Here is a 22,682-nt window from a genome sequence, read left to right on the forward strand (position 1 = left end):
AGAGTTCTACCAAAACAATCCTGTGACATTTCTTTCAAAACTCTTCTATCTGTGAATTTTAGATCTTTGGTCCCAGAGGGAGAGAAAAAAAATATTTGCTTAAAGGTAAAAGCATTTTAATGCAACTTGAAATAACATCTTTAATTGGCCTAAAAAATTCAAAAAAATGTTAGTGCTCCAGTGAGATATGCATACCTTGAGGAGAAGCTGAAATAGTTTCTTTCCGATAGCATGAAACTCTCCAGAGAGCCAGGGGGGATGTAGGGTATTCAAGACCCTGCTCTGTGGAGCTGATCATGACTTTCTGGCCACCAGTTTGGTATTCAGATAAAGGACACATTTCTTGTGATGTATTTTCAGTATCTGACCTAGCGTGGGGAATAAACACAGTGGAACTCAGAAGCGTTTTCTTCAGCACCCTTCACTGTGCTGAACAATTCACAAAACAGATGGACAGGTGCAGTTGCTGTCTCTAAAATCCTAAACCTTTCATGAGACCTATGTGTCTTCATACTGATAAGCAGTTCTGCATTGATTTGAGTCTATACACCCAGGAGTAAATACACGCAAAGTGCCATGTACATCAGGCACAAAACAGCTTGCTTATTCCATGTCAGATTAGACATGATTGTGCTTTTTGGTGGTTTGTATTTTGTCTTATTCTGGAGAAGAACTTGCTCTCTTTAACTGTCCTGCCTTCTTTTTCCAGAGTCCAGTTTGCCCTTCTCATCCTCCATAGGCAGAGATTGTAAGTGGTACCAGCATTTTTTAGTATGAATTACTGTGGAGAGTCCGCAGGACAACAGGAGTGGATTTAGCCAACTAATGTCTCCTTGATTCATCTTTGTATTACAGCCCCTTTCAAGAGGTCAGACAGGTCAAGGATGTCATTCAGACCATACTGGAGAAATCACTGCACATCTTCCTTCAGCAACTCATTTTTGCAGCACAGAGTGCTTCCCTACAGAGGTACTGCTCCTGCATATATACTCTATATAGACTGCTCCCCGCAGCTGGTAATGCTCGTCCAGCCTGGGCACTCTAACTTAAGTAATAGTCGTACACAACAGCAGATGGGAGGATTTGTTGCAATAGTCTTTAGGAATTTTCATGTCCTGCACAACAGGCTCCTGCCTTTGCAGTGGTATTCTTGAACTGCAAAATAAAGACTGTATTTATCTGCGTTAGAGTAATTACTGGCAGATGATTCATATAGCTGTAATACTCTCAGGTGTCAATGGGTAACAGATAATGCACTGGAGCTGCTGCAGAGGAAAGAGATGGTGGGGGAAGCAAGCACAAACTGTTATGTTCCTTGCTTATGGCATTAAATGTACATCATACTGCCTGGTGAAGCTAGCTGCACCATAAAACACGAGCAAGATAAGGGAGGTGTTGTGGTTCAGCTTGAGTCTCATAGGAATGTATAATATTAACAGGCAAGAATCAACTAAAATACAGATTGCCATTCATGTCTGTGCAGCATTGCTTCTGCAGTGTTACGAGCCAACTTCAGTTCTTAGCATTGTCGATAGTAAGACTTCACCTCTTCCAATTTATCTCTTCAAGGGGGCAATGGACTGGCTCTTTCATTAAAAACACAAGTTATAGTCAAGTTTTGACCACTGTACCACTTTCAGAATATGTATATGGCTTTATATTCTGGGAGATCTTCAAGGAACCTTACGTGCAAGGTTTGGTCAGTATGCCTAACTGAATAGAGAGAAAAACCACATCCTGTTCTCTGAGAACAGATAATGGTTCCTGTGCACTGTGGTCCAGTACAGAAACAAGCTAGAAGCTCTAGGAGGGTTCCAACTGATATATGTTTCTTTTATTTTCTGTCCAGAAACTGAAGACATCCTGAAAGAAATGTCCTACGTATCTTTTCAAGAGCTGGATGATTGTTTTATGAGATACTGGGATGCTAGCAATGAGTGGATGAGACAACAGATCTGTCAGATGTTAGTCAAAACCATCAGAAGGGACTTCCTGACTTTCTCTAGATTGGCAAACCTGGAGAACTTAGAGCTGAAAGTAAGAAATCTCATCCAATGCAACTACTCTGCTTCTAACCAGGAGCTTCGCATTCAGCAGGAGAAACTACACTGTTGGATTCTGGCAGCAATGTTTGTTCATGTCTCTACAACAAACAATGGAAAGCTGAAGGCTCTATTGAGGGGAATGGTCTTTGCAAAAGTCCCTTCTGGGGAAAGAAATTATGAGTATGTGTGCCTTAGTGCCTATCAGAAAATCAGAATGGCCATCTCCAGTGCTGTAAAAAAACAAATACCCTGGCCAAATTTCATAGAAGTGTACCTGAAACACTTGGAAAGTTTCCTTAGGACACTGGAGAAAACAGCGACTTGTGCAAACCAGAGGATCATGCAGTTCCAGTTGATCCAGAAGCAGCTTCAGAGAGTACCCTGGATGATAAGACATATTTTTATTCTTGTTCTGACAGAAAAGGTGCGTAACAACATGATCATGCAGTCCATGCTTTTGTAACTCCTGATTTGTCCATCTCTCACTGGTGTGACCTTGCTCTGTTGGCAGCAAATACACAACCCCAGCCGAAAGACTTGTTTCATGCATATTTTCAGTTGGATGTAAAGTCAGCTACTTAATATGAAAGTAAGCACCTGCCACCAATGAAGCTCACAGCAAATGTGAGCAAGTCAGTTACTGTCTGTATTTTCCAGGTGTTTGAAGACAGACTGCTTGCAGTCAGCCAGCTCTTCTTCTTCCATGTGTGCACAAAGCTGGGAAGAAAGCACTGGGAGATTCTACTGGAAATCACTGAGCGCATCACTGAACATATCCAAGCCAGCCGCACGCAAGGTAAGGAAACACAGAACTGGCCTGAAGCCGGTACTTGCTTTGGGCATCAGATTTCAGGCAATGGCAAAACAGTCACTGCTCTCCTGGTCACAATTCCAAAAGGCCTCATCTGCTTTATTTATTAGATATTGTCCCGTTATTATCCCATTTTTGTCTAGTGTTTGCCACTGACTGACTTGATTGAGGAGACTGATGATGATGATGACAGAATTATAACCTTTCAGAAAGAGGGAGGACTGGGCATTCAGTTTCTACATAAAGCAACTGAGATCTTCATTATCTGATTTTTCTGAGCTGATTGCTTTTCTGTCCATTGAACTGAGCCCTATGCTAATAGACAAAACTCTCCCTAGTGATATAAATCAACACTCCAGGTGCCTACAGGTGTCCATGGCATTTTCAGTAAGATTGTGGTGACTTGACTCTGCTTAGTTAATGCTACAGCAGATAAACAGTATTTTTCTTCTCTTCCTGTCTCAAATCATTGTATCATAGCGCCTTGTTCTTTTAAAAAGTCTGCTATGCAGCAGCAACAGCATTAACAGAGCATGTCTCCATCACAGGGGAAGTAAAAGAGTGCCTGCATCTGCTCCAAAGCCTGTGGGAATGGTGCACAAGAACTGCCAATAAAGAGAAGGCAACCTTGGCAATGACTATTCTCAGTCATTTCTTTCAGAAATTACTTTACCACCCGCTGAGTGAGGTGAGACACTGCATCGCACCACTACTCTTCAGCAAGGATGGCATATACACAGATGCTACTAAGCTGGGAAACAGAGTGATCCCAGCTGATCCCAGACACGTGGAGGCAGCTCTCCGAGAACATCTGAAGATCACCTTCCCTGATCTTATCTTCAATGGACAGATGAAGACAAATGCCAGTAGCATTGTTGTGCAAGGTATCACACCTGCAGGCAAGGCAAAGATCTACATAGCCAAACAACAAACCCTGAATGAGATCTTGCAGACCAATGACACTGACTGTAACTGCGAAAGATTTAAAGAAGTGATCAAAATAGTGGCTTTGTGTCAAGACAGGGAGTCCATTGCCAGGCTGCTAATGTCCAGTGCCTGTGGAGTCCCTCCACTGTACATGATGGAAGATGGGAACCCGCTGTTGGATTTCCTGCAGGAAAAAAGAAATAAGGTCACCCAATCCATTATAACAGGCATTTTACAAGATATTGCCAGAGCTGTCAGGTCATGTCACCAGAAAAGGATCTTACTTTGCAATGTCACTCCAGCCAGCTTCACTGTGGTCACCGGTGGACAACAAGGAACTGGGGCACTTCAAGTGCAGGTCAAGCTGTCTGATTTCTTCCAGGCCAGGCTGGCTCCCACAGAGGATGAGAGATACTATTCAGCTTCTTATTATTCTTATGAAAACATCAGATCTGGCCACCTCAAAGGTATGGACATGCAGAGGTAGTAGGGTGAAGACAGGTGTGGTAAAAATTGGTGGTTTTCACTGGGCTGCTATTCACTGAACAGCTCTTTTGTGGGTAATTTCTTTGTGCCTCAGGGAAAACAAGGTTTATTTACTTCTCCATATCTGTGAAGACCTTAGAGAGCCCTAATAAATGCAAGCTAATGCTATTAATGAAATAAATTTGCAAGAAGACTGAGTGAAATATAAGAAGCCTCAAAAAGCACCCATTCTTACTCTGACTGCTATTGAAACAAACAAATTCAGTTTCTAGGACCCCAGCTTGTTCTCCTGCTCAGTTTTTTGCTGCAGTCTGGCTGCCATTCTGAGTACCTTGCTAGGGCTGGCTGGCTCTTACAAATGGCTTATATCTGCACACCAACAGTAACCACTCAAATGTGTTGCAGTTAAGGTTAATCATGTGCTTCTTATAAGGAAATGGCTTTAACAAAAACAATCAGTTGAGGCAGGCCATAAAAATTCATCCAGTCTCTGCATAGAACAGCTGTTGTGGCTTTGCCTGGAAAGCTGTTGTTAACAGACTAAGATTAGACCACTGAGTCATCAGAAATGATAGAGGACTCTTAGCTGTAAACAATGCCAGTTAAAAGTTAAAGAATGAAACTTCCAGAAATGCCCAGGAGTATGTAAATTTTGAAGCCTTGCAGTTCATACTTTGAAACCCTAGGTAAAGCCCTTACTCATTCAGTTTTCCACCCTATTACTGGAACCAAACTAACCTGGCCCAGAAATATATCAATATTACCAGGGTGAGTGTTTATGTGTGTTCTTGTATGTGTAGTAAAGGCTGAGTCATGTCACAGCTTTTCTTCAGCAAAGACACTATAAAAAGCCTCTTTTTTCACACTTGTTGGAACTCCTCTGAGACCTCTGTCCCTGAGTCAAATGCAATTACAAGTGGACAACATTTTTGTAACTTATTAAGGTGTGATAGAGTCTCCCACAGACAGTATGAATTATTTCCCATAGTCTGCTCTCTTTATGTTCCTTATGAGTAACTTGTAGGCTGTCTAGTAGTTGCTGTTAAGAACAATTTTCCCTCTTTTGTTTCTTATTGGCCATGTCCAGGTGCTGTGAGGATGATTACTGATGGTTACAAAGATAAATCCATATCCATGGCAAGGGCAAGAGAATTCTTGTTATGGGCTTTGTCTTGATTCATCTCTATCTTAACACAGGAGACAGTGAGGAGCCATTGTCCATATACTTCAGTGCTCCTGAGTCCCTACAGTATCACATCTTCTCTGCTTCATCTGATTCATGGGGTGTTGCTGCAACGTTTTACTCCATTCTCCTGTATGGTGGGCAAACATACTTTGAGCTCAGGCACTTGCCTGTGTCCAGATTCATAGAAGAGGTATGTGGCTTTCAGAGGGAATCAGAAAAATATCTTTTCTACTGACTAGGGGATGTGTCCTTAATTCCAGAGGGTGTTAAGGGTGTGAGGGGAGACTAATAGTGGGAAATGAACAGGAACCATGAAAAATACAACCTGTTTCAATCTAAGATGGTGAAGTTCATGTTAATTTGGTCTTACAAACCTGTGAACCTTGATAAAACATCTGAATCTGGAAGAGTGCACAAAGAACAATCCTTGGCCACACGTGTAGGCTGTCCTTATCTGGCTAGTTAAACATCCATGTGTGTAGTCTGGATAAGCTCTGTTTTCCCCAAGGTAAAGCGGGAAATGAAGACTCGAGAGAAGTGATCAAGTCCTCCTGAAAGAGAAAGGAAATCATATACATCTATGGGAACCAGAAAGAAAATCTGCATATTGTTAAGAGAAATCTGGTTAAGTAAACATAAGAACTTGCTGTAGCAGCGTGCGTAGGATAGACTAAAGCTGAAGTTTCTGCTCTGAGTACTGTATTAAGTTATTGTATCGGAGTTCAATGAAAGCCACTTGTAGCTGAATATTGCCTCTACCTTGGGAGGGGAGTAGGGTCTGATAACTCTGTGCTTGAAAGACCTATGACTACTTCATTGGAAACTGGTAAAAAAACCCAGCATGGGATCAGCTACAGAATAAAAGGATTTAATTACAGACATTATAATATTGTTGGGTTTCTTGGGGTAAAGTCATCAAGAGAAACGTTATGTGAGAGCCAAATTAGCAGCAGTTTGGAAATATCAATGGTGCTGCACAGTGGTGTTGGGGAACTGGAAGAGTGAAAGGAGTATTTAGATAGGTCAAATTCTACTTCATTGTGTTGGTATAATCCTGGAAATCGATAGTTAACTCATTTATATTTCAGTAATCTATGACGTGACTTTGAGATAGCAGGATAAGGATTAGCTAGGACTGTATTGTTTTGCAATCAGGCTCAGCTGCAGCCATCATTGTTGGTCCTTTTTTTGTCTCCCCCTCTTAGATCTGTCATGGGCATAAGGCCCAAAGACCAGACTCAATTCCTCTGAAACTGTGGGACATAATAGCCCCCAACTTGGAGCATGATGAGACAAAGCGTACACCCATGGAGACACTGGCAGAGCACTTGGAAAGCTACAGGAGGACTCTGGGTATGGAAATCACCATAACTGGATAGTTTCTTGGTCAACATCACTGTAGCAGTGACAACTTAATACAGTACTGGTCATTTGTAGTATTGTAGTAACCAGTCAAGGAACTGTGCTAAGGCTGTAGAAATGCAGAGTTAGAGAGCTTATAGTTTTAAAATAAATGTAGACATAATAAGTGTGTGTCCATTCCCTCCTGCAGAAAAGCAGAGCCCTGCAGTCAGAGCATCTCCACCAACTAGAGAGCTAATCTTAGGGACACCTTTATTTCTAGTATCCTGCTTGTGATCCTTGCTTGTACCAGCAAAACACAAGACCAGTGATGTAAAATTCCTTGTACTGTAAAAAGCTAGGTCTGAGGGTTTCAAACAGCAGCATGTCTGTACCTGTCATCTTCCTAGCTCTGTTACAATTACTAGAGTGACAGTAACAGTGACCGAGCAGACTGTTTAATGCATTAAACCCTGTATATGCTACAATATAACTGATTGATAAATTCGCTATTCAGTGGTGCTGCCAGGGTCTGGGTAAGCTTCTCCACCCCATTATTGTACTCCCTTTTGTTTTGGATATGGCTCCTTCAAGTGGAGGCTCAGGTAAACCTCTGTGTTTATAATGTCTACCACAGTGGGACCTTGGCTTTTAGGTTCATTACATTTACCTAGTGCATTGCATAGTCAGAGAGACAGAAGTCTGTCTCAGCAATATTACTTACCTAGGTCTTAATGACTTCCAGTTGAACTGATAATTTTGTCTTCGTGGTTGATTTCTCTTTCATTACAGAAGCTATTAAATGAGAGACTTCTCAGATGATGACAATGAATTTTTAATAGTATGATGTCACCAAACTGATACTTAACACAAAAGCCTGGAACAGCCCCATGAAGGTAGAGGCAGGAGATCTTTTCCTAGCCTCTTTTCCAATTCCCTGATTGAAGAGCAAACTGATGGATCTATCTTTTCCCAAGTCTGAGACTATTCTTGAGTCTCAACTTCGAAGAGGAACTTTTCAGTCTTTGGAGGGACCTAGACATTTCCTTTAATTATTCACAGTACCCACTTGGAGCATGGGAACATTTGGTGGTTTCTGCTGCCTGGTGGTCATGGCTGCAGACCCTTGAATCAGAATTTGTAAGACATTTTAATCTGTTGACGTTAGCTTCTGATGCTAAAAATATTTAACCTGTATTTAACTAGCAATTGTTCACTCAAAAGTTAATTCAGATTATTGCCTGCCTACATGTACTACTATATAGAAAAGGTTTCTGTGAAATCTGTCCCTCCAGTTTAGCAGAGATGCAAAGATACAGCAGAGGAACACCTTACACTCAATATAATTATTGCAGTTTGTTTCAGCAGAGGGAACTAGACTGAGATCATCCTTTTACATGGGTCGCTGAAAAGGAATTTCTTTCCCAACTTGGTGCTTGTCTATGGAGCTTTTCAGTACCTTGTTTGAGCACCTTTGTTACATTTGTGAAGTTACTAACACCATGCACAAACTGACATCTGTCACGTGTAGTTCCTCCTTCCTCGCTTGTTGCCTCTTCAGGATCCATTTCAGGAGAAATCCCTGTAGGCAGGTGGTACATTTGACCTCCTGAAGACTGGGCAGCAGAGCCTCTGAGTGCTTTTGTCTATGCTGGAAGCACAGCAATAGAAGAGCTGCTGTCTCGAGGCGGGGAGCTGAAGTATAGGGGTGACTCTCATCTGACTTAAATGATTGTTAGATACTTATAATACAATATTCTTTGGTTGCAGCCTGCAGCTCTTCACTGCATTCTTTGTTTCACTTCAGCAAAAGCTGAGCCACACTGTTTGCCTCAAAGAGACTGCAGCTGTGACAGCAAAGGGAGCTCTACCCTTGCCCTCATCATTTGGGTGGCATGAAATACAAACTCCAGCCTTTATTTCTTTTTTTCCTAGGGTCAGATCTGGACAGGCTGCATGAGATAGCGAGCCAGTTCATTCCCATCCGTGAGGAAGATATTATTATGGTAACTGTCAAATCTGCTAAGCGACCTTTCCAAATGTGCCAACTTTGCAAATATCTTTCTGACATGTTCTAAAGCATGGTGTCTGTGGCAGTGGCTGCTGCCACTCACATTATATTTACTAGTGGTTAGTAAATAGAATCTAGAACTAGTAAATAGAATCTAGAACACTAGAATAATAGAATAACCAAGTTGGAAGAGACCCACTGGATCATCGAGTCCAACCATTCCTATAAAACACTAAACCATGCCCCTTAGCACCTCATCCACCGGTCCCTTAAACACCTCCAGGGAAGGTGACTCAACCACCTCCCTGGGTAGCCTGTTCCAGTGCCCAACGACCCTTTCTGTGAACATTTTTTTCCTAATGTCCAGCCTAAACCTCCCCTGGCGGAGCTTGAGGCCATTCCCTCTCATCCTGTCTGTCCCCTGTCACTTGGGAGAAGAGGCCATCACCCTCCTCTCTACAACCTCCTTTCAGGTAGTCATAGAGAGCAATAATGTCACCCCTCAGCCTCCGCCTCCTCTTCTCCAGGTCACGCCATTTCTGATACAAGCCAAGATGCCACTGGCCTTCTTGGCCACCTGGGCACACTGCTGGCTCGTGTTCAGTCGCTGTCAACCAACACCCCCAGGTCCCTCTCCTCCAGGCAGCTTTCTAGACAGACTTCTCCTAGTCTGTAGCACTGCATAGGGTTGTTGTGATGGACCCGGCATTTGGCCTTTTTAAACCTCATCCCATTGGACTCAGCCCAGTGGTCCAGCCTGTTCAAATCCCTTTGCAGAGCCTCCCTACCCTCCAGCAGATCAACACTTCCACCCAGCTTAGTGTCGTCTGCAAACTTGCTAAGGGTGCACTCAATGCCTTCATCCAGGTCATTGATAAAGACATTGAACAGGGCTGGACCCAGCACTGAGCCCTGGGGAACCCCACTTGTCACTGGCCTCCAGCTGGATTTAACGCCATTTACCACCACTCTCTGGGCCCGGCCATCCAACCAGTTTAGTAGCAATCAGTGTTCATCAGTAATCAATAATCAACATTAATCATTATCCTAATAACTGCAGAGTAATCTATCTGGAGGGCATGTTTGTTCAAAATCAGATGTGTGTGCCAAAGCCAGCCCAATACTCTGATGATCAGGTCTCACCAAGTGTTTGTGTAAACGTTTGAACAGTCTGGGTTTGTCCAGCACTTGCCTGGTCCCTGCTGAGCTTCAGATGGTAGGAAAACTGTGTCTGGCCAGGCTTAAAACAAGCTGATCTGATTCTCTGGCCCTGTAGAAGAAAAAGGTCAGAAGCAGACTTGCTGGCCTCATGTGTTAATGGGAAGTATGTAGGATAAGTGTTGCCTTGTTTTCACTTGGCCACTGTGTGTGACCCAAAGTAAAAGTACCTATTTAATAGTCTTAATAGCAGGCTCCAGCAAATCAGGTTGGTTTCAGACGTGAAGAAAAATGGGCTTTTTAAAATTTTAACCTAGAAGGAATGGATTTATACCATTAGGATCCTACTTAAGCCTGTGTTGGTTCAGTATGTTCAAGCTGTTCTAGCAGCAGCATTTCACAGCAGGCTTTTCTTGTTTTGGGAATGAAAGGCCATCTGGAAGATTTCTCCTTCCCAGGTCTACACTGCTGAAGCCTGATTTTTCTGGCATTGTTAGAACTCAAAGTTCTATGTGTGTACTATGTGATTTGGAAGTGCAAGTAGTGGTATTTCCATCTGCTTGGATGGAAGTAAGCAGAAATAATAACTAAGAATGGTTGTGATTTAGTTATGTTTTTTCTCCGTTTTGTTTTACAGGGCTACCTTGACAGCAAAGGTATGAATTAGTTTTCTCAAAGCATGTTTGAATAGTGTCTCTGGCAAGAAAATGTCTTACTTTCTACAGTAACTTTCAGGTTGCCATCAGATTCAGATGTACTAATTGATCCAATCATCTAGAGACAAAAGGTTTTTCAATAAGTTTTTCAGAGCTCTGCAGATGGGGATCCAGAAATGCAATTTTGGGATAAGTTAGCAGTGTACCCACAGTCTGAAGGAGTTCTGGATGAAGGTTCTGCTTTGTTCTGGGTGTTTATGTGAAAAATCTTTCAGAAGAGGTGTAATCAATCATGAGAAGGGAATCTGGGCTTCAACAGCTAACTGAGCGTGTGGGAAACAGCCAAAAGAGATTCAGTAGGGCTGAGTGTGGATGGTGGGACAACACTAAGAATTCAAGACCTTATAAACACTGAAATCTTCTGGGGCCAATTCTTAAAAGACCTCAGAAATTATGAGAATAAAAGATGATGCAAGCAGGTTGTTGTATGAAGACTCTGGCTGCTTTCAGAAACGCATAGTGCTAACTCAATTCATGCATTTGGAGTTTTCCCATACCTGTTTTCCTCACCTTCAGCTGGCAGCACATGCTATGCTGGAAATGGGAAACCTGCAGAGGTTAGAAGAAAAGTTATCCTTTTTGCTGAGAGATTGCTCTGCACAAGTTTCTTACCCAAAGAGGCATTTTTTTGCAAGAGCATGTTCTGGCAAAGTGATTGTATGACTAAGCCGCAGTGGAGAGTTAAACACACTTTATTAAAATATCTGAGAACTGGTGCAGATTTTTCTTTGGTTAAGGATTAATTAGAGCAACTTTTCAGACATTTATGCCAGTATCTCAACATACAGGTGCTATACATATGAGGATAAATAGGCTTCCTTGTATTTTTGTCTTGCTGTTTCTTCAGGCAAGTTCAAGAGGAATGATCCACCCAACGTTTTTCCAGAGAAGTATGAAGACACTGTTGAGCAAAAGGTAGTGATTTGGTTTCTTTGTTATCATCTTATCTCTTCTAAAAAATTATCAATTTTATCAATACAAATATTTTACACTTGCAGACAAAATCATATCAAGAGCCAGTGGCTAGAGATAGGAGAAATTAGATAAAAGTAGGACTAGTGGTAGATTTATCATCATTTTTTTGACTCAGATTGGCTGAATCTTTCAACATTATGCTGACAGTCAAACAAGCGAAAAATCTTTATCTGTGTTGTGGAGATGGTCAAGTTAACTACATTAGTTATTTATGGCTTCACCATTTGTAAATGTACATTTTAATGAGAGGAGCCAGTTTAAGGCGAGTCAGAGGAATAAGGCAAAATTCTTGGACAGCTGGAAAAATATGATGGAAAACCTTACGTGTCTGTGCCTTTTCTGTGACAAATCTTTATGATTTGTTTATTCTTTTCAGCATAGTTTAGCCTACCAAATTTCATCTGTCTCTGGACTTTCAAGGTGAGCATGAGCATTTTCACTATGAGTAAACTGGCTGACAGAATAGTGCAAGAAAAATTGTGTTTCTTATAAGTAACATGTTTTATATAAGTAACAAATGGTCTTTTCAGATCAAATCTTGTTAGGCCAGTAAAATTTCAGAATATAATTGGATATCTGTTTTGGTTTTTCCCAATTTTTGAGGCACTTAAAGCTGCAAAATGTCACTTGTTTCTTCCAAATGCAAATTAAGTTAAATCATCAAACGGTTCAACTCTTCAGTCATTCACAAAGCTAACTAAATTGATAGGACCAGTAAATGCAACTTGCATTACAAAGGCTAAAAAATCTCTAGTCATTCCTTTAAAGTCAGTTGGGTTTCACTAGGGTTATTGAAGGAAAACTTAGCTCTTTGTTGCCATAACAGGTAGGAATCAAATTCGGTCCTTTTCTCCATAAAGATGATAACATCTTGCTACTACTGGTGGCTGAATTTTCAGATTGTCTTTCAGGGTGACTGCTTGTGGGAGCTGGTGTCACACAAAATGAACCACATGACCAAGATGGCTCTTCAAGCACTACAGCACAAGAACATACTACCAGTAAAAGAAATCATGCACTACTTCCCCATGACCACTACACTGGTGAGTGCAGCAGGAATGGTTTGTGAGAGCTTTACCAGGGCTCTGTGTCAAGAGAGCAATGTCTGTGGCCTGATTTTCCATGCATGGAGTGCTGGCAGGGGACAGCTGTGCATTCAGACCTGGAGAGGAGATAAGAGAGGACAGATGTGGTGCAGCTGTAGGAAGGTTTTAGCTTTTGAGGGTCTGGATGTGAGTTAGTGAAGAAAGGCAGAGTGAAATATCTAACATGACTATGATGTGAATTCTGCTATGAGTCTTATGCCTTTAATATTTTGAGTCTTCCAAGGGTTGTCACTGCTATTCTCTTGCATTCATAAAATCCAGCTTGTTTCAGGTTGAAGGTCGTTTGTTTTGGAGGTAGCTTTGTGACTATATTTAGATAGTCCACTGTACTCTGGGAGATCATCGGAAGGGCTAGTAAAAAGCAAATGGCAAAATGAAGAGATCAGAGTAGTGTCTTCCATTAGATTTTCAAAATTAGAGTCATAGTTGTTGTGACTTCTCAAATTCCAGGTGTGAGTCATTGCAGAGGATGGGAAGTGGTGGTGGAAGCCCTGGAGTGGGGGTCATGAAGCAGGCATGTATCTGGGGAGGTTTCACAGGGTGTGGGGCAGGCAGGGAAATGTACCCTTGATGGCACTCTTTCCACCTGTGGCAGGAGTACCTTAATCAAGAAGCGGAAGGTGCTGAGGGGGTTCAGAGCACAAGCTGTAAGAGTGAGAATGGTCATAGCATGAGCAAGAATCACACAGGGAGGAGCTGGGATAAGCATCCTGAGAGAAGAGTGGAACTGAAGTAGGACCAAAAGCTGAGCAGCTGGAGGAAGGAAGCAGCCTGGCAGGGATGCAGAGGAGGGGAGTCCTGGAAAACTGCTGGAGCCTCCAATGAACCTTGCAGGATGGAGGCAACTGCCTTGGCCAGGGTTACTCTAGGTTCTGAAAAAGTCGGATGTTGATGATGTTGTGATTACTGCCCTCTGCTGTTGCTATTATAACATTAGTAACTTTAAGCATTCGTTAGAATTACTTCTTGTCCTTTGCCACCATTGTAGATCTTTATTGCCTGGTAAAAGGAGTGCTCTGGTATCTCACTACAGTATTTCCAAGAGAGCTTGTGTAAGCATGCGGATAGGATTTTCTTTTTTGATAGAGTTTTACTGCTGACAGCACCAAGATCTCACTTCTTCACGTATTAGGAAATTGTGGAGTGGTCACTAGTGGTCCATGCTGGTCTGATTTCCCTTGGAATCATCTCTGAGCTCAGAATCAGGGTTTCCAGGAGCTTATGTTTTCACCTAGACATGTCTGAAATTGCCCTGGTACAGAGTTTTTTCCAGACACAATCACACAGGCATGGTTTTGCTTGATTAACTGCTACATATGTCATCTCTCATTTAGCAATTACCAGTATAAAAACACTGAGTCATTTTGTGGAGACTGCATTTCCATGCCTTGGGTGGGTACAGCTTTTTCTTCCTTGATGAATCCCGTTAAATCCTCATTATCTGAGATCATAAAATATGTTTTTGACATTTGGTGAAGCTGCCCTCAGTACTTTCTCCTGGTATAACAACACTTAAGGCTCTCTTCCTTTCTCAGCCATAGCATAAACATCAGAGCAGTCATTTCTGGATTAAGTTAGCACAAGGAGACCCCCATGGGTGACGATAAAAGCAGTCCCACAGTAGCAGTGATACAGCTGTGAAGTATAGGAATCAATGTAGGGCCTTCAGGTCTATTGCAAGCTCTGTGACTACAGGATTACTCTCCAGGCATACCATGTCACCAGCCAGTCAGTCACTAAGTGTCTCTACATGCAGCTCTAACATTTTACAGCGACAATTTTCTGATATTCCCTTCGTGCGGCTTTTGAAATTGGCAAGTGTGTATGCATTAGTGTGTGCAGTGGCAGAAACAAGAGGCTTGAGGAACCATGAAGTGTAAATTTGCTCCCGTTAGAAAGGCTGGTTTTGCTCAGATCCCTCATGAAACACCTGATCACAGCATAGCAGGCAAAGAAAGATCATTTTTCTTCTCTCTGAAAACCAAGATAACTTGGATAACTTGGAAAAGGAATATTCACTGTGGTAACAAGAAGCTACTAGTTATCTGTGTGCTTTTTACTTTCACTGTAAGCAAGGGAGGTGGAGGTGTAACTCCACAGCAGAATGATTTTCAGCCGCTAATCAATGGGCTTATTTCTTTGTACTTAACTGACTTTCATAATCAGGGTCTTTTTGCAGATGATGAAGGCATTAGTGGATAATTCTGCTCTTATTCATTCCCGTGTTAATCAGGAGTGATTATTCTAAATTCGAGAGAAGTTCTGTGTATTTATAGCAGTGTGGTACATGAAAGAGGAATTTCTCTGTACAAAGATTTTCTTTGACACATTACTTGATGTCTAGGTTTGTTGTGTCTTGAGCTGGGATCCCAGGCAATGTTTAAAAGGAGCCTTCTAGGTAGGTAGAGGAATGAGGTTGTTATCTTTGCACTTTTCCTGCTGTTGAGTCCTTCCTTGAGTAGGGAAATAGCCACATAACTGTAACTGTTTGCATGAAGTATTTTGTTGTAACGGTTGTTGGCTGCTCTGCTGTTCATGCTTTTCAAGGAGCAGAACAGTAGTGGAGAGAGCTGCCAGCTTCCATTGAGAGATTGTAAAGTGTTTCACAAAGCACTTAGCCACAGCAGTGACTGAAAGAGCTGTGTAGTAGTGACTGAAGAATTAAAGAAAGGAGCTGTTTGTCAGGCAATGTACCGTAAACTCTGTGAGTCAGAGACCTCATCCCAGTTTGTGTCTTCCCAGTCTTTTGAAACGTGGTGCCCTCACGAAGCACTGCTACTGTATAAGGTTGTGATTGTGTTTGGGGAGGGTGTGCTTTTGAAATCCCATCAGGTAATATCATCCCCACTATGCGACACTAAACACGTTCTCATAAATGAAGACAAATTAATTCTGTGCTGACTTGGGTGTATTCCCCAGCTTGCATAACTTTGGGCTCTGCCCTTTGCTCTCTTAGATCTCGCATAAGAGCCTTTGTACATCACACTTGTGCATAAAGTAGGGAAACCACATAGAACCAAGGCAAAATACAGCATCTTGCTTTTCACTCCTGGCAGATGGGAAACTGCTGTGAGGCGCATATATGGCAGCAGAGCTTTTCTTTATGATAACTTGCTAGCAAGCATTTGCCCTTTGACTTGTCTCCCTAATTTTCTCATGTATAACTTTCTGCAGGTCTCCAAGCCTCTTGATGGCAACCCAAAGTCCCTAATAGAAGTTGCTGCAAGTCCTAGCATGGATGACATCAAACTTCTCACTTGTTTGGAGCAGGTTGCTTCTGCCATGGCGTATCTTCATTCCAGGAGTATCATACACTGTGACCTACAATGCAGCTACATTTACATTAACTCTGGTGACAGTTGCCCAGAGGTATTTGTTCTTTCTACTCATTCAGTCTTGTTTGAGATTATTCCCTAACTCTACTTGAACTGCTGCTAATCACAATCCACTTCCACCCAGGTAGACACATGTACAGAATCTTTAGCAAATGAGCAGGAAAGTACAGTAACAAGCACAGCACTACAGTCATAGATGGTTTGTCATATGTTGAAGGATGTATCTTCAGTTACATTAGAACATAGAGGGCTGCAAAAACTTTAGTAGTATTTTTTCTTAATCAGGTGGTAATGCAGTCACCCCAGACAGAGATTTATCATATGCCAAGGTAGGTTTCTGGAGAGGAGGTGTCAAATTTTTTTTATGGATGTGCTTAGATCTGCCCTGTGAGGAAAGCTGTATAAAATGTTTATATCGACTGTCTTAACTGCTGAAACATTAGCTTGAACAAGCATCAAGACAGGTCAATCCATCATTACTCATCCCTCAACTGAGAAGCAGTGATGCTGGTCACTGTTGACAAAACACAGTTAAACTGTCCAGCAAACCCTGTGATATTTTAAATACTGAATTATTGTTGCTTTTGCTAAAGAGTGGATAAATGCCGTGGATCTGTATTCCCTCTCTTTCTCTTGTCTTCTGAAAGGTGATGGCAAAAGTTTGTCGCTGGGGAAGAGCAGTCTGTCTGCCACATCCAGGGACAGACGACAACCTCTTTGAACCTTATGTGCGCAAAACTATGCCAGCTGATGCAGACAAATGGTAAGTGCCTTGTTATGTTTCACTTACGCTCTCTCTTCTGACCATTTTTCTACACAAACTCTGCTTTATCCATCCACAACTTTAGCCAACATCTTGTTTCTTATGGCTCCTATGAGAATGAGGAAAATGCTGAAGGTTTTCTCTTAAAGTTGTGTTTTCTGTATTCTATCTCATACCTGTCCAAAGAGAGAAACTTTCTTATAGTTTTTTAACCAGCAGAAAACTTGGGCATTCTGACAAAAATTGAATTCTCTCATAACTCTGAACATTGAAAAAAAATACTTCTATGCCTTCTGCTGCCTTTCTCTTCAACAGCTTAGTTATACGTCCCACGATGCACCATTGTTACACCACTTCTGTTCTCTTACTTAGACACTTAGCTGTAACCACTGATGTGAAGTGTGATCTCAAGGCTCTGGATTCACAGTGAAAAGCATGGAGCACTCTGCTTTGCCTTGCCCCCCATCTCTATAAAATACAGAAACATGTTTCGTCAATAACCTGTTCATTACTTCCATAGGGCTGCCCCAGAAGTGAGAAATGATGGGCTCTACTCCCGAGCATCAGATGTCTTTAGCTTTGGCATTATGATATGGGAAGCTTTAACGGCACAGTTGAGCAATTTGCACATGTACAAGCCACTGAAACCTTTCCACTCACTGAACAGCAAAGAGGTAAGGAGGGTAAAGGTTTTCTGGGGGGAAACTGTATCAGCCTCTATAATTCTGATATTGCTAGAAGTGGGAAGACCCATTTCCAGTTTTTCTTTTTTGTGTGTGAAAATAAACCCCCAGCCCAAGTGTGGATGTTGCCATTTATCAGGGGGTCATTATTTTTACCTTAATTCAGACAATATTTGGACTCAGAAATATTCCACCACATTCTGAGTGTAGCACCTGGAATCTCAGGGCTCCCTTCTTAGATAGGAAAGTACATTTTACCCATAATCTGTTCTTCTCTTCATCTGCATTTTCGTATATGAAAACTGTGTTCAGGCTTCATGGAAATCTCTCTTCTTCCCACTTGTGCATTTACCTTGGTCCTGAGGGCAGGAGACCTGTTTGATTGTGCTGTGCTGGTTGTCTGCCCATCAGTTTGTCAGCATCCTGGTCCTCTTTGCCACCACAGTGGCTTTTGAACCTGTTGACTGGGTGTGATGACTAAGTACTGATCTCAATTGTCATATAGTTTCATGTTTTACCTAGAACCCACTCTCCTCTTGTCCTGCAAGCACATACCCTGTGAGCCATTTAAAAGGCTCCTGCATCATTTTTGGACATAGATTCTCCCTGAAGAGGGAAGAAACACATTTTATAGCCTTCAGTAATAAAAGGCTGCAGTGTAAACTTGAACACATTGATAAAGAATTTACACAACAGCCATACAAAACTTCTTTTCAAGGAACTATTTATTCCTACTAATGTCAATTAACATGTAAAATCTACTGTTTGTATGCAATTCAGTGGAGGCTTGACCATTTTTATTGCTGACCATTTTTGTTGTAGGGCAAAGTTGCGCATCCAGAAAGCTAATGTGACATTGGTTTTGTTGTCTGGATTAACAAAAACAGGTTCTAAAATTTACGGAGTTAGGAAGCATTCCTGGTGATTTTGGCTTACCAAACCTCAGGAGACTGATTGGGTGCATGAAAGCCTGTTGGAGTCACAACCCCACCAGGAGACCTGCGTTTTCTACTATAATAGAGATGATCAAACAGGAAATACAAGACAGGTAATAAGGTTCACTTGCATGCTTTTTAACGGGCACTCAGTCCCACCAGTGATTGATTAGTAATATCCATAGGGGTTACTCTTGACGCAGGGAAGCCTCCCAGCTTTTAGCTCACAGCCTCAGTCAAGGCCAACACTGACCATTTTGCTGGAATAATTCTGTTGCTAAATAACTAATTTAGGTAGGATGAACAAATGAGGAGGAAAGAGGAAAAAAATGAATGTAAATGCCCTCTTGGGCTTCGGCTAGCATTCCTAGGGGAGGTAGAACTCTCTTGGATAAGGCTGTGTTTAACGAGTTAGGCAAATTATTTTGTGTTTAATGAAGACCCAAAGTCTTTCACACCACAGACTATGTCTGAGGAGGATAAATGATCCAGCACTGAGCCCTATATTGCTGTGGTGATGTCTTGCAGTAGGAAAGCAGGCTCATGGTTCCTCAGGCATTGCTATGCTGTCTCCCAAAGATTCAGTGTTATGGAGGGAGAGCAGCAGGCAGGGAGCCTGGCTAGTCTGGACATCCACATATGTGTTGATGGAGTAGGCTCAGTGTGATGGGATGTCTGTACCTCCCTACGTGCATGTCCCCAGTGCAATTGCCTCTTCTTTTAAGCTTTGGAAAAACATTCAGATGATGGCTTCTAACATAATCTGCCCAAAGTTTCTTACAAATTCTCAGTTGGAGGCAGAGGAGCAGAATGAGAGCTGTTCAGGTACCAACAATATAATAATGGAGTTAATACTCCACTGTCAATAAAGTTGTCCTCTAATGGCTCTGTTTGCTGCAATTGCCTTCATCAAATTTCCCAAGAAAAAGAGCAGCAGAAAAATGGGTGCCAGCCTCCTCCACCTGCTGGTTCAGAGACTCACTGCAGAACGCATTGTTCCAAAGGGGAAATTGCTTCTCTCTGTAGGACAAACCCCAGCCTCAGAAGCAGCATGAGGATTTCAGCCATTCACTTCAACAGGGAAGAGATCTGGTGTCTGTGTAGATATGTCACAAATGGCTTCGCTATAAGTTTTTAAAAGCTATAAAATAGTAAATTTCAGCATGTATTTTTTAAGGTATAGTCATGAATCACAATCCTGCAGAGCTGCCTGCTTGAGGAAGTCTTTAACCTAATGGACAGCAATAAAGATTTCTGCTTGTCCCTATCTGTGCTTTTCATGGAAAATGCCTCCTAAAATCTGAGTGCAGTGTGTGGAAAGCAGACATAGGATTCGTCTACGGCACAACACCTCTAATTATAAAAAAAGAAGCCCTGAACTAAAAGACAGCATGTAATGCTGCAGCAGTGAGACTAGCATAGCTCCACATTGCCTACTACGTGTGGCACCCACTGTCAGCCCAGCATCTTGCTTGTGCTGGAACAAGGTTGAGGCAGCATGTGGCACACACTGGTTACAGAGCATCCCGTGACTTTCCAGACCAAGGGGAAATTATGTGGTGCTTCATGCTAAGAACAGGTAGATGATGGCATCTGATGTTGGATGTCCCTGAATAATAACAGGAGCCAGCTATAAGTCCAGCAGAATGGGTCAGTACTTGGAATAATCATAGCCCAGCAACAGCATGTGGGTAAGCATCACTTTTTCTCTCCTTTCTCCAAAGGGCATCGGAGGCTGCCAGGCTTTCAGCAGTGCCTTCTGATACTGACATGCAGGACTACGACTCTGTTTACTTCGGGAGCAAAGCCTTAGAGGAGGACTCTTCCAACCATATCTATGACACAGTTCTAGAGCTGGACCGTGATCTCCCACAGGCTGCTGGCAATGTGTTGGACCCTGGTGATCCCCATGAAGTCCAGCCATTAGAAAGAAATGAATTGTACTTCTCTAAGAAAGACAGATGGGGGGAGATGGTGTGTGAGCTTGAGGCAAAAAGAGGAATAGACAGGAGCCCAGCCACTTTCAAGGAAACTGGATGGTATAGTGATACTGGCATTAAGTGGCATTAAATAAAAAAAAAAGCAAAGAACCCCCAACAAAACGAAGATGGAAAAAGCAAGATGCTGGACCTCTGTAAATCCATGATTGGTGGCAGATGAAAATCCCAGCATGGTCAGTGCCAGCCAGGAGGGGACATTGAAATCACATAATGCTTAGAGGAGCTTGAACAGCTTACACCATCACTGGTAGGACTCAACGGCAAAATGACATGCTCTTTCATGCATTCTCCCATACTGATCAGAAATTATTAATATACAGTTTGGTTTGGGTTTTTTTTCCAAAGGGCACCTACTAACCTTTCAATGGGCTGTTTAATAAAGACACTATTTCCAAACACTGTTCCACACTATTCTCTTCTGGCAAGGAGAATGCATGTGGTGGACAGGAACTCAGCCACTTCCCATAAACTACCTCTGTGACTAAACTGTAAGGACTTTGCTTCTGTTCACTTTTAAAAGTATTATTGTTAACGTGATCTTTTGGAATAAAATTAGATGATTTTTTTTTTACTGGAATAATACAACTGTGATAACAAACTGCATTGGTTTGTTTGTTTTGAAAAAAATGGTGAATTTGGGTGAAAACTAGAATACAAAACTCAGAATGTGATTGCTGCTGAAGAGTTAGTTACACTTCTGTCCCCCCACTACATCAGCTCTGTCATAGTTGAATTAGGCACATCCTAAATTGTGTAGCAGCACACAACTGGGAAATGTATGTGGAAGGAGTGTAAGAAGAGTCAGCAGCCAAACCTGGATTAGACCAATGCTCCATCTGTGCCAAAACCTCTCTGCTAGTGGTTGGGAGTGTGTGAGTATGTGAATGCGTATGGTCCACGCTTCTGGCTACTTGCAACATATTCTGTATTAATAGTCAAAAAGTTGAAAAGGTGGAGTTTGGGAGAGAGAACAAGGCTTTCCTCATACCTCCAGTCATAGCACTGGATGGGGATGAGGAGAATCATAGAATCACCAGGTTGGAAAAGACCTCTTGGATCATTGAGTCCAACCATTCCTATCTGCCACTAAACCATGTCCCTGAGCACCTCATCTATCCGTGTTTTAAACACCCCCAGGGATGGTGAGTCAATCACCTCCCTGGGCAGCCTCTGTCAGTGCCTAGTGACCCTTTCTGTGAAAAATTTCTTTCTGATATCTAGCCTGAACCTCCCCTGGTGGAGCTTGAGGCCATTCCCCCTTGTCCTGTCACCTGTCACTTGGGAGAAGAGGCCAGCACCCTCCTGTCTACAACCTCCTTTCAGGTAGTTGTAGAGAGCAATAAGGTCACCACTCAGTCTCCGCCTCCTCTTCTCGAGGCTAAACAACCCCAGTTCCCTCAGCCACTCCTCGTAAGACTTGTTCTCTAGCTCCTTCACCAGCTTCGTTGCTCTTCTCTGGACATGCTCCAGAGCCCTTGTGGTGAGGGTCCCAGAACTGAACACAGCATTTGACATGCAGTATCACCAGTGCTGAGTACAGAGGGAGAATAACCTCCCTGGACCTGCTGGCCACACCGTGTCTGATATAAGCCAAGATGCCATTGGCCTTCTTGGTCACCTGGGCACACTGATGGCTCATGTTCAGTCACTGTAAGCCAACACCTCCAGGTCTTTCTCCTCTAGGCAGCTGCCTAGCCACTCTTCCCCTAATCTGTAGCTGTAGTTGTTGTGCCCCAAGTACAAGACTCAGCATTTGCCCTTGTTGAATCTCGTGGTATTGGTCTCAGCCCAGTAGTCCAGAAGATGGACCTTGTGTGAGGGACTGTAGTAATGTTTTCAGTTGCACAGCTCTTGATGGGATTAATTGCTGAGTCCATGAATTTTTTTTCCTGTAGATGGCCGTAGGTGCATGACGGTCTATATTTCTTTAGAGCTTACTGTCAGCAGTAACATTCTGCTGCTGGGCTAAAATGAAGGGAGAAAAAGTGACTAACTGCAGTGTTACCTTCAAAGTGCTGTGGTCACTTGGTTCCTGTTAAGTTTTGAACTTAAGAACTTTAGAACCAAAAATTTCTTGATGTAAATATTGATGGGTTTGGCCTTATAGTCAACTGTGGAGTGATCATAAGGGAGCATTTCAAGGGTGCAACTAATCTCAGCTATGATTCAATCCCCAAGATATGCCTGTCTGATTCCATTAACTC

General features: G+C 42.4%; 2 protein-coding genes across 2 annotated transcripts; both read left to right on the plus strand.

Moving 5' to 3' along the window:
• The first annotated feature begins 654 nt into the window (after positions 1–654).
• Positions 655–7,169, plus strand: LOC138723989 (uncharacterized). Its single transcript, XM_069863575.1, has 7 exons — positions 655–748; positions 856–969; positions 1,850–2,469; positions 2,703–2,841; positions 3,405–4,250; positions 5,467–5,645; positions 6,661–7,169. Exons 2-7 carry the CDS (start codon positions 885–887, stop codon positions 6,832–6,834), a joined length of 2,043 nt encoding a protein of 680 aa, XP_069719676.1. The 5' UTR covers positions 655–748; positions 856–884; the 3' UTR covers positions 6,835–7,169.
• Positions 7,170–7,376: 207 nt separating this feature from the next.
• LOC138724242 (probable serine/threonine-protein kinase DDB_G0290621) lies at positions 7,377–21,044 on the plus strand. The gene is made up of 10 exons (XM_069864124.1): positions 7,377–7,401; positions 8,732–8,802; positions 10,603–10,621; positions 11,529–11,596; positions 12,568–12,699; positions 15,937–16,131; positions 16,745–16,860; positions 17,381–17,534; positions 18,431–18,591; positions 20,203–21,044. Exons 1-10 carry the CDS (start codon positions 7,377–7,379, stop codon positions 20,546–20,548), a joined length of 1,287 nt encoding a protein of 428 aa, XP_069720225.1. The 3' UTR covers positions 20,549–21,044.
• Positions 21,045–22,682: the final 1,638 nt, after the last annotated feature.

Source organism: Phaenicophaeus curvirostris, chromosome 9 (genome assembly GCF_032191515.1).
Source record: "Phaenicophaeus curvirostris isolate KB17595 chromosome 9, BPBGC_Pcur_1.0, whole genome shotgun sequence".
Classification (NCBI taxonomy): domain Eukaryota; kingdom Metazoa; phylum Chordata; class Aves; order Cuculiformes; family Cuculidae; genus Phaenicophaeus; species Phaenicophaeus curvirostris.